This window comes from Pipra filicauda, unplaced genomic scaffold (assembly GCF_003945595.2).
Source record: "Pipra filicauda isolate LSUMZ 115617 unplaced genomic scaffold, ASM394559v2 scaffold195_size2193078_pilon, whole genome shotgun sequence".
Lineage (NCBI taxonomy): Eukaryota > Metazoa > Chordata > Aves > Passeriformes > Pipridae > Pipra > Pipra filicauda.
Genome location: NW_024104304.1, coordinates 13,223 through 28,967, shown reverse-complemented (window position 1 = coordinate 28,967; position 15,745 = coordinate 13,223). Strand labels below are relative to the sequence as shown.

The 15,745-nt window shown below is 36.5% G+C and overlaps 1 protein-coding gene across 1 annotated transcript; it reads right to left on the bottom strand.

Annotated features, from left to right (window-relative positions):
- Positions 1-477: 477 nt before the first annotated feature.
- Positions 478-14,728, bottom strand: FAM83B (family with sequence similarity 83 member B). Its single transcript, XM_039380431.1, has 4 exons — positions 14,498-14,728; positions 13,955-14,119; positions 5,315-5,439; positions 478-3,270 (listed from the first exon to the last, which is right to left on the bottom strand). The coding sequence occupies exons 1-4, from the start codon at positions 14,726-14,728 to the stop codon at positions 912-914; spliced, it is 2,880 nt and encodes a 959-aa protein (XP_039236365.1). The 3' UTR covers positions 478-911.
- Positions 14,729-15,745: the final 1,017 nt, after the last annotated feature.

The following is a 15,745-nucleotide window of genomic DNA, read 5'->3' as shown; positions in this document are numbered from 1 at the left end:
GTGGTTGCATGTGAAACTCAAAAACTTACCTGAGAAATGGAAGTCCATAGACAATTTTTTTTAACACCAAATAGAAAAACATAACAAAAAAGCTTTTTTTTAGAATACTCTACAGAATACTGGCATGTTATACAAATGCAATTAACCCACTGAAATTTAAACTAGTTGCAAATTCTGTTCAAGGCACCTTCTTTATAAATAGGTTTTTTTAACGTTCATTCTACATTCACACTAGTTTAACCACGTAAACAAGTCTGTGAAAGCTCAGATTAAGGTCACTTTCAGATCTGTATGCCAAATACTTCAGAAAAATATCATATTACAAGGAAAATTCAATAAAGTAAGATAGATCCATCTGCTGCTCAAACAGTTCAGTAGATGCTATGGGGTAAATTATTAACAAGATGAAAACTAAAAGAGGTTTTCAAAAATTAGTTTAAAGATAAGTAACATACAATGCATTAACATTGTGTTTATCATTTGAAAGTGTACATAAATGCTGAAAAAATACAATTCGCTATTCCTAGTGCTATCCTATTTTATAGAGCAAATCTTTGGAAACAGTATTATCTGAAGTTTAAAAACATACTGAATCTTTTTTGCCCCATGCTTAATCTTACAATATGCTGGAATGTATTTTCTTCATATGAAAACATATAAAATTAATCTTACATTAAAAACAGTATAAACAACTTCCTTGAGGCAACTTCTGGACACAAAATTTCTGTAAAGATTAAAGTATAACAATTCTAGGATAATTATTTTTAAAAATATGTACATTCATTCCAATGTCCTAAACCCAAGAAGAAACCCAAGCAAGCTGTACAAAAGTTGGCCACTAGTCTTTGTCCAGTTAAGATTACGTCCAGCTTTGCTAGTCTTGCCGTATTTCAACATAATCAACAAAAGTTTTACTTGCTTTTGTGTAGGAAATTCCCAAACTTTTGCATAAATCCTCTCAGCTTATTTTCATCAGGTTGCAATGGATGGTAAGCAGTTGAGTTGTAGCTGGCCATGTGATTACTCCTGCCATAATTATTCCCTAAGGTCTTGCTTTTGATATCTGATAGATGTGAACTGCTGTTGGCTGCATTTCCTGCAGGTTGGCTAGCATTTTCTATCTTACAAAATGGCTCAAAGCGACTATAAACACGCCTTTCACTCAAACGAGATCTCAGCTCCTGTTGGGGTTTTGAATTTGCCAGCTGTGGTGTCACCGAACTTGCTCTTTGAAGTGCAGAAACAGGAGCACTTTCAGAAGCGGTATTTGTGGAGATTTCCTTCATATCTTGATACTGAATCTGTTCTGTGTTAAATCTTGGGGTAGATGCATCTCCTGCAGTTTCGATGAACTTACTTTCCAGGGGGCACAAGAGAGGACACATTTTATTGCTTTCATCAGATGGAGGTTTTTGAGATTTTGGTGACTTTGGAGACTTTGGAGACTTTGTTGGGCTACCAGTGACATCTTCTTTACTTCTGTTCAAGCTCCCTTGAGAATTTGCTGATGTGTTTCTTTTTCTCCTTGGGGAAGAATCTGTCTTATTTTCAGAAATCTTTGGTTTTTGATTCTCATCTTCAGAAACCAATGTGTCAGAACTACTACACATCCTGTAAAAGGCAGGACCTTTGTTTTTTGACAAGTTTTCCTTCTTGTCTGGTGTGAGATTAAGAAATGACCGCAATTTCTGGGATCCTTTCTTTAGAAAACTTGGGGAACTCTTACTTTCTTTCTTTGATGTGCAATCCTTACTAGACTCCTCCTTGCTCACTTCAGTGAGAACCGCCATAGAGATTGCCTTGCTAGCAGTTGGGCTCTTTAGCTCTCCTTTCAGGTTCTTTTCCTCCTGTGGCAAGTGATTGGCCACACTGTGCAAACTTTTAGCACTCTTCAGCATGTCTTCTGGAAGTTTTGGACCAACTGGCTGCTTAAGTCTATGCCTAGTCAATGTGCTGTAAACATAATTGGATGCATGCTTGTTGGCACCAGGGTCCAATATGGACTTTGAATTAAACATGGGAAAACTTCTCCTTTTGAGCACATTTTCATTCTGAAGGTTCTTCAGATTTTCTGAATGTTTGTCTGTACACAGTGTTGAGTACAAATAAAGTGATGTGTCACCAGTTGCATTTGAATTTATGGGAGCTTTTGTGCTGTCTGCAATATGAATTCTGTGGTTTTTTGGTGCATCTGATTTAAGAGGGAAGTTTGTGCTAAGGTCTTCTGAAATATTATCTGTTCCATTTTCCACACTTGGAGCATGATTAGATGTCCCTTTAGGTGTTGCACTTCCCTCTGACCCAATTATAGTTGAATTTGAAGAACTTGCACAGCTGCTTACTTCCTGCTGTTCAGGTAAAGTTGGCTGAAACACCAACGACGATCGCAAGCGAGAATGAGAATACAGTGCATGAGCTTTCATATTTTCAGCTGTGTCATAGCTATCATATCTGTCACCCACAGCTGACCCATTAGACTCTACCGGATAATCTGTTTGATCATTCAAATATGACTTTATTCGCCAGTTACGTAGGAACGACTTTGTTGTGTGTTCCAGAGTTGGCATCCTTTGCTGCAGATGGCGGATATGATTGTCTGTCCCGTTAAAAGACCTCCGCACAATCGAATTTCTTTCTGCAAGATTTACTTTCGGTCGTGAAAACTGATCAGCAAAACTTTGCTGGGGAATATTGTAGTTATTTGCATATCCTCCTCGTAATGAGGAAACAATACTAAGGCTATCAGATGGCATTTTCCAAGTATTTGATGGATTGTTGGCTCTGTTAATAGCTCTGTTGAGCAACAGGTAAGGTGTCCTTTCTGGTTTTTCCCCAGCATAACTATGTCTCTTCCAGTGCTCATTTTTTTCACTAGGTTGATACTGCTGGATTGGATTTTGCACATTAAAACCTGGATGAAATGGTTGCTTATTATAGGCTTGATTTCTCAAGCCATATTTATCTATTTCATTTACTGCATATCTTCCACGAGTTTTCCAACAAACAGGATCTATCTTGTGAACCTTGTCTTGCCTACCAAAAAGGTTTCTTTGGCTAGAAACTGAAGCCAAAGAGGACACTGAGTGTTGGTATGTATCATTATCCCAGAGTGTCCTGCGACTGTTTACCCGCACTAGTTCTGGAGCAAATGAGCTAGGAACAGAAGAACGGGCATACAGCGTCCTGAACTCTTCATCAAAAGATTCCACAAGCTGTCCTGTGATAACTTGAACCATACTGAGGTTGGTTTTTTCAAATGACCACATAAAGCTGAAAGAAGAACAAACGACCATTAGATGCAGTTCTTTTAAGTATTACACTAGTGCTTCTTGCTATGGAAGCTTTTGCACAAACCTGGGGTTTGTAAAAATACTTTCTAAATACATAAACAAATGTTGGTAATGATTAATGTAATTTAGACTCAGAAGGTCTAATCTAATACGAATAAAACTCAGCTGGAAACTTTCCACTGCTTTCAGTGGGAGCAGGAATGAGCCTATAACTACCCTTATAACTGCCCTTATAAAAAGTATTCTAAGAAAGTATTCACAAATGTAGAACAGGGAAGTACAAATAGCTAATGAAAAAAATCACCTCTACAAAGACAAAGGCAGGATTAACTATACCCACTATATTTAGTCTTCAGTCAGAGAATGTTACTGTGTGGTTATGTTGTGAAAAAAAAATACATCTGAAAAAATATACAGGACTGCTTCAGCAGTTTTTAATGTACTTAATTCTAAACGTATTTTCAAAAAGACGTAGCTCAGAATCATTAAAAATTTTACATTTTCTACTATGCACATTGAATTGGATATGAACATTTCTTTTATTGCAATAATAATGCTTTGATGAAGCAAATTTTCCTCTGTTGTAAAAGATGGAACACATGCTCAAAGCTAAGTATCTGTAAGTATTTTACAGCTACAAAATGAAATAAATTAATATGTACATTAAGGATGTTGCAACAAAACTAATATCATGGTGTGTAAAGCATGCAATTTGTAGTTTACAACAAAGAAAAAACCTGGTTTGAAATCCTAATTTCATGAAAAAAGTTAGAAAAAAATTAAATCAACGGACTTATTTTATTTGCACTTTTTATCTGGATATTAGAAAATAGGTTTGTTGTATTGACAAAAATAGCTTGCTGCTGTAATTTTTTCTTGCTATTTTTGTATTTTTCAGGAAGTAATAGTGTGTTGAGATTAAATGAAATCATGCTGCATAAATTTTTTTCTACTGATTCTCACAATTAAGAATAATACATAATCTTTGAGACAAAACCCCAAACTTTAAATTGACTTCAAAGTGACAGCTCAGAAAGATTCATATTTCCTGTTATAAATAACTATATTATTTTACAAAACAAGCTTAATTTCTACAGAAATTGATGATTCCACTGCCTGTGGTACAAGGCAGTGTTGTTTCTCAAAATGAAATGAGAAAAACTATTGCATTCTCACAGACCTTAACACTGTGTGTAGATGTCAAGACTCTCCCTGAACTGTCTTACACTGATTAATTTATGAACTTGTCATCTACCCCACTATCATTTATACATGTCAGTCTGAATTTGGGGCTGAATCTCAAAGGAAATAAAAAGTCATATTTTCAAAAGCTTACAGTGGTGGAAATCTATGAAAGGCAGTGGCTGTGGATCTGGTACCCAGACACTACGCTGGCAGAAACTAATTCAGTAGGCCAAAGGAGAAAAGTGTAGCATGAAAAGAAGGAAAATATTTAATAATGTGTGAGTTAAAACATAGTTTTTTCCAGCTCTGCAAAGCTGTAAATTCTTCTAGCCTACGCTTTGCACACATACACTGGAAATAAAATGGAACGCAGAATAAAGAAAGTCAGACATAAAGAGAGACTTGGGCAATTCTGAATTTGACCACCATTAAGTGCCACACAGTCAGTCTGTAATGTTATCTTTAGAAGATTATTATGTGGAGGAACTAACCAAGCTAGCTTATAAAATAATTCTGGCGGCCTTTTCTGAAGCAAATGTTAAACAAGAACAATTCAGGCAATATAAGACAAATCAGGATTTTCCTCCCTTTTTAGCAAGTCTTCAGGTTTGGCAAAACCTACATGCCTTATTTCTTATTTGTGAAAAACGAAGAGAGGACCTGTTAGGCTAGTTAGCAAGAAGTATCTTTGGTAACCTGTTAAATTACAGAAAAGATAATCAAACGAACGCATGTGCTTCCCTGCAAGAATTTTTACAAATAGGAAAAAGACCAAATTTGCTATAGCAGTAGTGCTGAGATGACAGGTTTGCTATGGACACTTCAGTGAGTGATCTTACCTGTAGGAACCATATACAACTTTCTTACAGTCAACAAGAATAAATTTTTGTTCCATTTTTCCATGGAATTTTGCTCCTGTTTTAGAATAATAATCTTGTCCTTTCACTGTCCGCACCCTCATGTTCTGAAAAAGACAATCAAAATACTTTACTTGGTCTACTATAGTCCATATTAGCACGTAGGGGGTTGAAATTCAGAGGAACAGTAGGAGAAAAGCTACATTATTACATATTAATAAACTCTGCAGGGAAGTAAACTCTGATCCAACTTCCTGCCTAGGGACTCAAAATGGCAAGTCACTGCTTTGTCTTCAAGACCGATGAGATTCCATACGCCACAGAAAAGGAAATTCCACTTTTCCATATCCACCACTCCCAGAAATGAGGTTCTGGCACAAGAAGTCTTCAACAAGGAGAAGAGGTTTTGAGCTGTAAAAAAAATTCTTTCCATCATCTGCTGTACATATTTATAAGATTTCCAAGCATCTCAGCTAATCATAGACAACACCTAAAGAGCCAGGATTACTTTTAGTTTAATTGAACAAGGCTGCTATATCTACGAACACCCCCCACTCTGAGAAGGGTGTCACGTGGTGCCAGAATCCCTCAAAGTTTCACCAGCAGTAAGGTTCCCTATCTAAATTCAGAGATGCTAACACGACATGCATAGGTAGCATGAACTCTATGCAGCAGTTAATTTTTAATTCTATTAAGCTTTATGTTTTACTCATGTGAACTCAGTAAATGGTACTTGGGAAATTTTCCACTTTATCTCAAAAATGAGGTTAATTTTTATCCCAGGCTACTGATGAAACTGATTCAGCTAAGTCAGTGTATTCTTTTTTCTCTCTCTCTCCTGTCACTTGTTTCTTTAAGCCCATAGAAATAAAAAAAATTTAAAGAAGTGTTACTACACCTTCTGAACTGTACTAATAATAATTTTCAAAAAATTCTCATGGAGATGTAGAAAAAAAAGAAATTAGTACACAGAGGTGCTTATAGAAAAATTAAAATTTATATTCAATGCAAACCAAGCTACAGCATCTACCTCATGTGGCTGTGAGACACAAAATGCTTCACAAGACATGAAAACATCTTGGAATATAGCTGTGAATGATAACAATATTTACTTTAGTTTCTAGCCTTGCCATATTTTTTTCTAGCAACACTAATTTGTGGTAATTTACAAGTACTCCAGTGGGAGTGAAATCCATAGTTTAGCATTGGCAGTAAGAAAACAGAATCTATATGATTATTACATAGTCTGTATATATGGAAATGGTGCAACGTAAGACTTGTGAATACAGAGGAATGTCTTGCTTCACAGGACTGCTACATGGATAGGTTGCAAATCACAGCAGACATGCTCTGTAAAGGTCAGGTATAGGTGAATTAGGGTTGTTAATGAAGCAAATGGAAAACATCATGTACACAGTAAATTCAGCAAAATCAGGAGGATGAAATAAATAGGATAGGACTATTTCAGATGGAAAGGGCCTGCAACGATCATCTAGTCCAACTGTCTGACGAATTCAGGGCTGACCAAAGGTTAAAGCAAATTATTAAGGGTATTGTCCAAATGTCTCTTAAACACTGACAGGCTTGGGGCATTGACCACCCCTTTAAGAAGCGTGTTCCAGTGTTAGACAACTCTCTCCTTAAAGAAATGCTTCCTGATGTCCAACTTCCTAAACTTCCTATGGTGCAGCTTTGAACCATTCCCACATGTCTTGTCACTGGATACCAGGAGGAAGAGATCAGCATCTCCTTTTCCACTTCCCATCCTCAGGAAGCTGTAGAGATGTTTAGACTTACAAGAGCACTTAAGATTCCAGTCTACAAAGTATGACTGAGTTTGCAATACAGTTACGTAAGACTTCATTGTCTATGGGAGCACTTGTACATTTACTTAAAACATATGAAGTTCTAGTAGATAAAGGTTGTAGGAGTTTTAAGAATAATGTCTACTACAATCCAATGAATTTTATCTTTCCAAACAGAAAATTCAAAAAATTAGGAGACAACATCCATGACATGAAAGCACATTTCCAGATAACACTTTCTAAATCAGTATATATTTCAGTGTTGCTATCTTATGGTTTAACTCAAGCTATTCAAGTTCTTTAAATTTTATTCACCATTTTGTGAGCTTTCACTTAGCATTTTTGTCAAGCTGTGTTTGAACACAAATACAACTCAGTTAAAATGTACAAAGACAGCATTTAAGAATTACTTTTGCTTGTGAACTAAATGTCTTGCAAATGTGCTAAAAACAAAGCTTATCTCTTAATTAGATAAATAAAAGAAGTAGGATGTAGAAGTGTTGTAAAATTTTAAAAGGTAAAAATTTTACAAGTGAAAATACAGGTGGTGAACGCTTAGGTCTATTTTCAGAAACAGCTACAACAAATAAGTAACAACCCAATTTGCACTACTGAATGGGAGGTGAATGTAAGTTTGCATCTCTACCTGCTAATCACTTTTGACAATCTAGCATTGTGTCTTTCAAGTCTTCTGCATTCCAATTAGAAGTTTTCTTACCAACGAAAGTCAGTTTTCCCGCTTTACCAAAGTGTTTTTGTTAACTTTGAACAAGACAAGCGCATTGAAGAAAATAAGTTTTTTCTCCAGCAGCTATTCAATCTTTAACTAATTAAATAAAAAACTTTTATTCTATAGATAAATACTGTGGAAAAAGTAATTCCTGAAAAAGAAGATAAGAAAATACTGGAATTTACCCATTCTAAAGATAACCATAATAGTAAAGCCTTATTTACTATAAAATAATTTCATTAGTTAGTAATGAAATTTGTATTTACTTTGGTTTATCCAATTCTATATACCACATAATTGTATGTGTATGTCAGATTTATATTTAATTATACTGAATCATATTTATGACATTATAGTTTGAAAAGGTAACTTGAGAGTCAACTTATATGTTTTCAAATAACCATAACAAGTAACATCGGTCTAAAGACATGTCAGTTGAACACATCAAATCTTACTGAGACAAGGTCTGATAGGTATTGGACAGGATATCACTTGGGAATCTGGAATACTGGAGGCACAACCAAGGCTAATGACTTGCAAATTACCATACTATATAAAACAAAAATAAAGTTTTGCCTTAGGTACTCATAAATTGAAATATAATTTCAAGTAGGTATCTCTAAAAAAGGAGTAAAATTTACATTAAATTCTTGTTGTTGTTTTTTTTCTTTAAATTGTAGTCAATGCTTTCTCTGTTCTCCTTTTTGCTTTCCTCCTCTTCAGTATTTTTCCTCCTGCAGCTTTTCTATCCTGATGCCTCTATCCTGCACTCTTTTCCTCCCTTGGTAGGTACCAGATGAGAACATGACACGTGGCAGAGATCATGCTCACCTTCCTCACATAACACTTCCTTTTCCTCCACAGTTCATCTGGCATTCTTAACCAGCTTCAAACCCTCTAATTATGTGCCAGGAATGCATACTTTGAATAATCACACAAAATACAGACCATCTTTGAGGATATATTGTTACAATGCATTCCACTTAGGATCAGAAGCAGTAAATATACACATACTGAATTACAAGCCCCATTTGGTATGAAATGCTGGGCTTCACCTTCCTATCCGGTTTCATCTTCAGGCTATAGGACTCTCCTGCTTACTCTAGTGTGTCACTCACCACTGCATAATTGTGGGTAAAGCAGTAATTTATTTACTAATGGAGGTTTTTGAAGCCAAACAAGAAGTTCTTCTCTCTCATCCAAAAGGACATTGTAGGACACTCGGGAATATTTAAAACATCCAGTGGCTGCAGTTTCAGGATAGCCATCAGGTCTATCCAGTTAAAAGACACCTAAACAATGAATGGGAAACAAACTCTAATCTCCTTTTATGTACAACTGTACACTATAATCTCAGAGAGAGCCACATAACCCCCATTATACATTTATTTTCATCAGTAAAAACTCTCCAATATGACAAATAAGTACAGTGAGTACTTATTTCATTTCAGCACTTTTTATTTGTAGACACTGTTTTTGTCAGTGTTCAATTACTGACCCTGTACTTGCTGTCAAGAATATGCACAAAGAAGAAACTGCATGTCTACCTAATATTTAGCTAACTGTTTTAAAGGAAAAATAGTCAAATTTCTCATATTGTTCCTCATTGCTAATATTATTTATTATCCTGGGCCTCTCTCCTCTAAGATATAATAGGTCACAGAATCACAGAACATCTCAAGGATCATCTGATCCAACCTTTCTTGGCAAAAGCACAGTTTGGACAAGAGGGCCCAACATCTGTCCAGCTGAATCTTAGAAGTGTCCAGCTGAGAAATCCACCACTACCCTGAGGAGATTATTTCAATGGTTGACTATTCTCATTGTGACAAAATTTTCTTGTGTTCAACCAGAATCTCTCCAGGAGTAACTTGTTCCCAATACCCCTCGTCTTTTCCATGTGACTCCTCGTAAAAAAGGAGCCTCCATCCTCTTTGTAGCTAGCCTTTCCGTACTGGAAAATGGTGATAAGGTCTCCCCTTCTCTTCTTAAGGCTGAAATAACTAAATTCTCTCAGCCTTTCCTCATCTGGCAGCTTCCTAGACTTTGGATAATCTCTGTGGCCCTTCTCTAGATCCTCTCACCCTGTCCACATGTTTTTTAAGTAGTGGGGACCAAAACTGAACACAGTATTCCAAGTGTGGCCTGACAGTTGTTGGGTAGAGTGGGATAGTGAGTTTTTTGTCTCTGCTGGTGATGCCCTCATTGATGCAGCCCTGCATCCTGCTCGCTTTCTTTGCTGGAGCAGCACACTGCTCGCTCACATTAAGCTTGTTGTCCATGGAGCCCCAGGTCCCTTTCCACAGAGCCACTCCCCAGCTGGGTCTATCCCAGCCTGTGCAGCACTCCTGGATTATGTTCTCCCAGGTGCAAGACCTCACCCTTGTCCTTGTCGAACTTCATAAGGTTCTTGTTAGCCCACCCTTAAAGCTAATCTAGGTCCTCCTGCAGGGTGGACCTCCCTTCTGAAGTGTCCACGTATCCACTCAGTTTGGTATCACTAGTAAACTTTGTCACCGTATAGTAAATCCCATCTTCCAGATCACTTATGAGGATATTAAACAGCACTGGACCCTGTATTGATCCCCAGGGGACTCCACTTGTGAAAGCTGCCAGTTTAAAAAGGAGTTATTAACCATATATATATATAAAAATATATATGTGCTGTACAAATGCTAAGTAGTTTTCAAGTTTGCTTCTGCCTGAATCTGATTCAATAACCACTCAAGACTTGACTGGAGTGTGGCCCTTGCCACAGAAACTTGCTCGCAGATACAACATCATGCTGTGCATGACTATTCAGTAACCAAATTTGACTCAGATGTGGAAGTACTAGAAAATTTTTTATAATTTTGATAACACTGGTGAGAAAAAACAGGCTGCAAGTAGGTCTCAAGAGCAGCTCCCACTATGCATTTAAACATACATATTGGAAGTAGACTTCACAAAAGGAAAGTAAAATCAATTCTTCAGTGGTTGTATTTTCTCTTTCCTGCAATTCATTAAAAATACTGAGAGGAGTATCAGGAGATAAATGGTTCCTGCTGAATTGCTTTCAACACTCTTCTGTAGTAAAATGATTTTTCAATATTGACAGAGGAGTAAAAATAGGTTTCTGAAGAGCATAGAACCTCCGCCACATCTCACTTCATATCAAATACAACACAAAGATCTGTGTCAGATCTTTGTCAGGAGCTAGGTTGACTTCTTGTTGTAGGCAACACCACTGCCTACAACATTGGTTTTTCATTTCTAATCCAAAATACACTGAGCATTCTGATGGCTCTGGGGATTGTTGTCTTGCAGTTCAAATCTGTTTCACAGTTTGCTGCAGCACCTGTCAGTAGCAGAAAAAAAAACCCGCAAAAAATTTAGTTATTAGTTTCTGAAAAATCACCTAAAAAAAAGTCTGAATCTGTAACAACTCTTCATCTTCGATGCAAAGGAATTGCTGACCGAACAAGTCAGAGCAGTGACAAAGTTAATCAAAAGAATATTAGGTAGAGAAAAAAAAAAAAAAGAAATGCAGTAATTACTAAGGATAAATATAACACAGTCAGGAAACAAATGAAACCAGGGAAAGAGAAATGGGAAAGTACAGGAAGATGATTATTTATCGGAGTTCCACTGGTGATGTTAAGGCGAACATTAAGTAAACAACCCACAAGAAAACATGCTGTAGGAAAGACTAAAAAAGCTCCTAGTTCACCTCTGATTTCACATTCTCCTATATGGAATTCACAAAATAATTACAGAAAATATAGTCTACTCATTTCTTCAATTACATCTTTCAATAAAGAGGGAAACATGCCCTGATACGAAGTCAGACTACAGATGAGAAAAACTGGCTGTGCAGACACTTAATGCAGATTTATGAATAAAATCCTCTTTTTTTTTCCATATAAAAGACTACTTAATTGCAAATATGAATTAAAAAATACAGTTTCGCTCATCATTGCATCTCATTTTTTACTGATTCAGAGGGAGAGAAAAAGAGAGAGAGAAGGTGTAGGGTCCGAAAAGCTTTACAAAAACTCATCATGAGTGCATAGCCTAAGAAGCATCAGCCATACTCTAAGACTGAACCAAATCATGCTAGAGAATAATAAGACTGATGCTGCTGGTGCTACATCTTCAGGAAAACAAATAGATCCATACAACTCTGTCCTCTTGCCTTCACTAAACAGAAGGGGAAGACCAAAAGCAAAGAGTACAAAAAGTTGAAGATGTTATTTTTTTTTCTGAACCTTTTTTTACTGAACCTTAAGGTGATGGGAAAAAGGGAAAGGGAGAAAACATCTCTGAAGTACTGACTGTTCTTTATAGTCATCTCCAGTTTTTCTTTATCCTCTAGAAAGGTGTAGCAAGTACTGCAGGAGTAGTAAGCTGCTATTCTCAGAACATCAGTCACTGGGAGTAGCACTTGGATGAGAAGACCATTAATTTGAACAGCTTTATTACAAGCTAAACTGGAAACGCAGCACACAACAGGATTACTGCTTAGCTCTGGCATATATGTTTTATTTTCTGATAAAACTCAAAACATACTAAGTAAACCTTGCAGAGTGAAGATGTATTTTATTTCTCCCACTATTACAAAACAGAAACATATAAAATACAATGTCACTGAAGAGGTCAAGTCCAAACCTCTCGATTCCAGACTAATCCATATAAAATACACTCTAATGTGTGCATATTAATTCTTTCAACCACAGTATAAATACCTATAGGTCTACAAAACTGTAGTAAAAAGACAATCTCGAATTCACTCAAAACAAGTTAAATTTTTGAAAAAGCTGTAGATACAAATTCATGGAATTAATTTGAAAATGCATACTATGACATTTTTGAGATAACACTTGAAATGCACGGTTGTAATTTCTTTTGTTTTGGAAGGACGAAACCCATTCCATATATAGACATAGACCATACTTTGCAACCTCTACAGCATAATTAACCCAAGTAATCAGCAAATGGTGGTATCTCAAGTTCCATTGCCAAATACCGATTTCATAAGGCAATCACGACTAGTGTTTATAGAACGACAACATGGTTTTGGTATTTCTTTCCAGAAGTTCCCACAGCTCTGTACATTATGCCACCACAGAGCAATCCCACACACTCATACACAAGAAACAACCACTGTTTTTCTGAGTGGAGATACTTTTAAGGACTAAAGTCAACACTTCAGAGTAAAAATTGGTATAAAATACAGGTTTGCTCCCTACTAAAAAGTCCTCTTTACCCTTTCAAATACACCACAACTCTATCTGATTTTTGGACTGGGTTCTTAAAATAGGTGCTGCTAAGAAGAGCTTTTATAATATTTTTGCCTGGCATGAACATGGCTTGATTAGTTACAGAAGCAAGGAAATGCAAATGGAACTATACAGAAGTTCAGCCAAGGCAGTGCTCAGAGCTTTGCAAAGAGACTGACAACATCTTTGGAACTTTTTCAGTACTATCAGCAGTAGAGTAAATCTAGAAGTATTTATGAAGCATTTATGTCATTTCAGTGCAGCTCATGCTTTGCATTCTAATCCCTGTTAAATATTAGGGCAGTGCAGGACATCTTGTGAAAAATGTAAACGTTAGTCACGTTGTTATCTCTCAGAGGGCAAAATTACATATTTAATGTCTAAAAGTAATACTCTCTAAGACATAGTTCACAGATATGATAATACGGATTTTCAGGAAAACACTAATAAAATAGAATCTTGGGCCTCTTAAAGTATTTTAATGCATACCTTAAAGAAAAAGATCATAAAATGAACTACACAATTTAATAATTTATATAAGTTTTATGCCTTTATTTGCAGGTAACTTTAAGAGAAAGGAAAAAAGGCTTAGTTTTTCAAACATGCAGTATTTCTAAATACACAATAATGGAAAATTATTTTATAAATAATATAAAAAAGATGCTTTCTAAAGAAAAAATATCCATAGAGAAAGTTCTGCTGAGAGTTTACCTATTTATATCTGATTGTGATTTGAAAATCAGTATGTGATAATCACTTTTTCAAAACAGTCACTTTTCAGTGGGCTGCGGAGGAATAAAGTGAATGTTCATGCAACAGGAAGCCTTACCCTGAGCCTCTGAACTTGACAGCCTTGTTTCTCTGTCATCTTCAGAAAGTGACTGAAGTTTGACTCATCAAGCAGAAGATACACTGCGATCCCTCTAGCAGATGCCTCCACGATTTCTCTAAAAATATCCACGTCTGTAAACATATCCATAACAATGGCAATGACCTGAATAAAACAGAAAATACACAAATTATTGTATTGCATAAACACATATATAGAACTCTTCACTGAAGGTTGCACTGAGAAGCTAACACACTAATCTTTTTTACACATTAAAAAGTTCTACTTTCCATGTGGTACCACTTAACATGGAAAGCTTTTCAAAACCACAGGATTTTTTTGAGAAGTCAAGTGATTGCTTCTGTGACATTCGTCACAAGTACTAAAGTCTGGCAAAACATTGTGTTGTGGGTTGTCTTGGTTTTGGTTGGAATTGAGTTAATTTTGTTTTGGTACAGCTGGTAGAGTGTTGCGTTTTGGATTTAGTATGAGAATAATGCTAATAACAAACTGATGCTTTGGTTGTTGCTAAGTAGTGCTTACCCAAGTGAAGGACTTCTCAAGTTTCCCATGCTCTGCCAAGAAGTGGGTGCACAAGAAGCCAGAAGGGCACACAGCCAGCACATCTGACCCAAACTGGACAAAGGCATATTCCATACCACAGAGTGTCATGGTCAGCATATAAACTGGAGGGAGTTGGTTGTGAGAGGAGAATCGCTGCTCAGGAACTGGCTGGGCATTGGTCAGGGAGCGGTGAGTAGTCGTAATGTGCATCACTTGTTTTCTTGGGTTTTATTTCTCTCTCTCTCTCCTTTTAATTACAGTTATTGTTATAATCATCAATAGTATCCTTACATTATTATTGTATTTTACTTAGCTTCAATTAATAAACTGTTCTTATCTCCACACACAAGGTTTTACTTCTTTTCAATTCTCTCCTCCATCCCACTGAGGGGGTGAGTGAGCAAGTGGGTGTGAAGACCTCAGCTGCCAGCTGGGGTTAAACCATGACATGGGTGTATGTAGTGACTGGTTATGTGAGGAAAAGGAAGCTCAGTGAAAGAGAAAGGAATGGAAAACCAGCAATACAAGTACAGTGGAAAAAAACTAAACCATCAAAATATAACTGCAGTGTGGATTAAAAAAAATTCAGATAAAGTTTTTGTATAATGGGTTTCTTAATCTTTCATAATTTTCTCTAAAGCTAATGGCTTGAGAGCCTAAAGTATCCAGCAAGCAGACACTGAAGAGCTGGAGGAGTTGAGGACTTCAGGGTTGGAACTGATTCAGCACTCTTACTGGGAGTAAACTTCCTCAGCTGGTGAAGAGCCTGGTTCAAGAAGATCAGAGCGCTGAATGCCAGCTACTGACGCCCTTCAATCCATAGGGATAATGTCTGATTGGGAGAAGCAATGTCCCTCTAATGGTATTTTGGAGATACATATGGAGATGTTGTGCTGTTGACATATATTATCAATTCGGAAAGAACTAGTGTTGAAACGTTAAAGGAAATAACAGAGGAAGAACAAGTGTCTGTGTAGCTTTTAAAGATAGTATTTTTATCTACTAGAGTCTTCATGAAAAGTTCAAGTGAGATGTCTTAGGTGCAAATTCAAACCAAGTAATGCCTTTCACAGGTATCAAAGCAGGTTTTTACCATTTTCATTAACCTTTAAACTACCTGTACCTCAACTTTAATGCTGCAATCACTCATTTTATTCTGGAACTGAAACATTTACCTCATTCACAAAATTTGGTAAATGCTGTTGCACCCACCCAGGTAAAAGTCAT

Bases quoted from the DNA above. Each gene is read 5' to 3' on its own strand.
- FAM83B (XM_039380431.1), bottom strand. From the start codon at position 14,728: ATGCACATTACGACTACTCACCGCTCCCTGACCAATGCCCAGCCAGTT. The intron at 5,440-13,954 runs GTAAGGCTTCCT...TGTCTTTTTCAG, and splicing joins GTCAAGTTCAGAGGCTCAGG to AACATGAGGGTGCGGACAGT. The intron at 3,271-5,314 runs GTAAGATCACTC...TTCTTCTTTCAG, and splicing joins GTTGTATATGGTTCCTACAG to CTTTATGTGGTCATTTGAAA.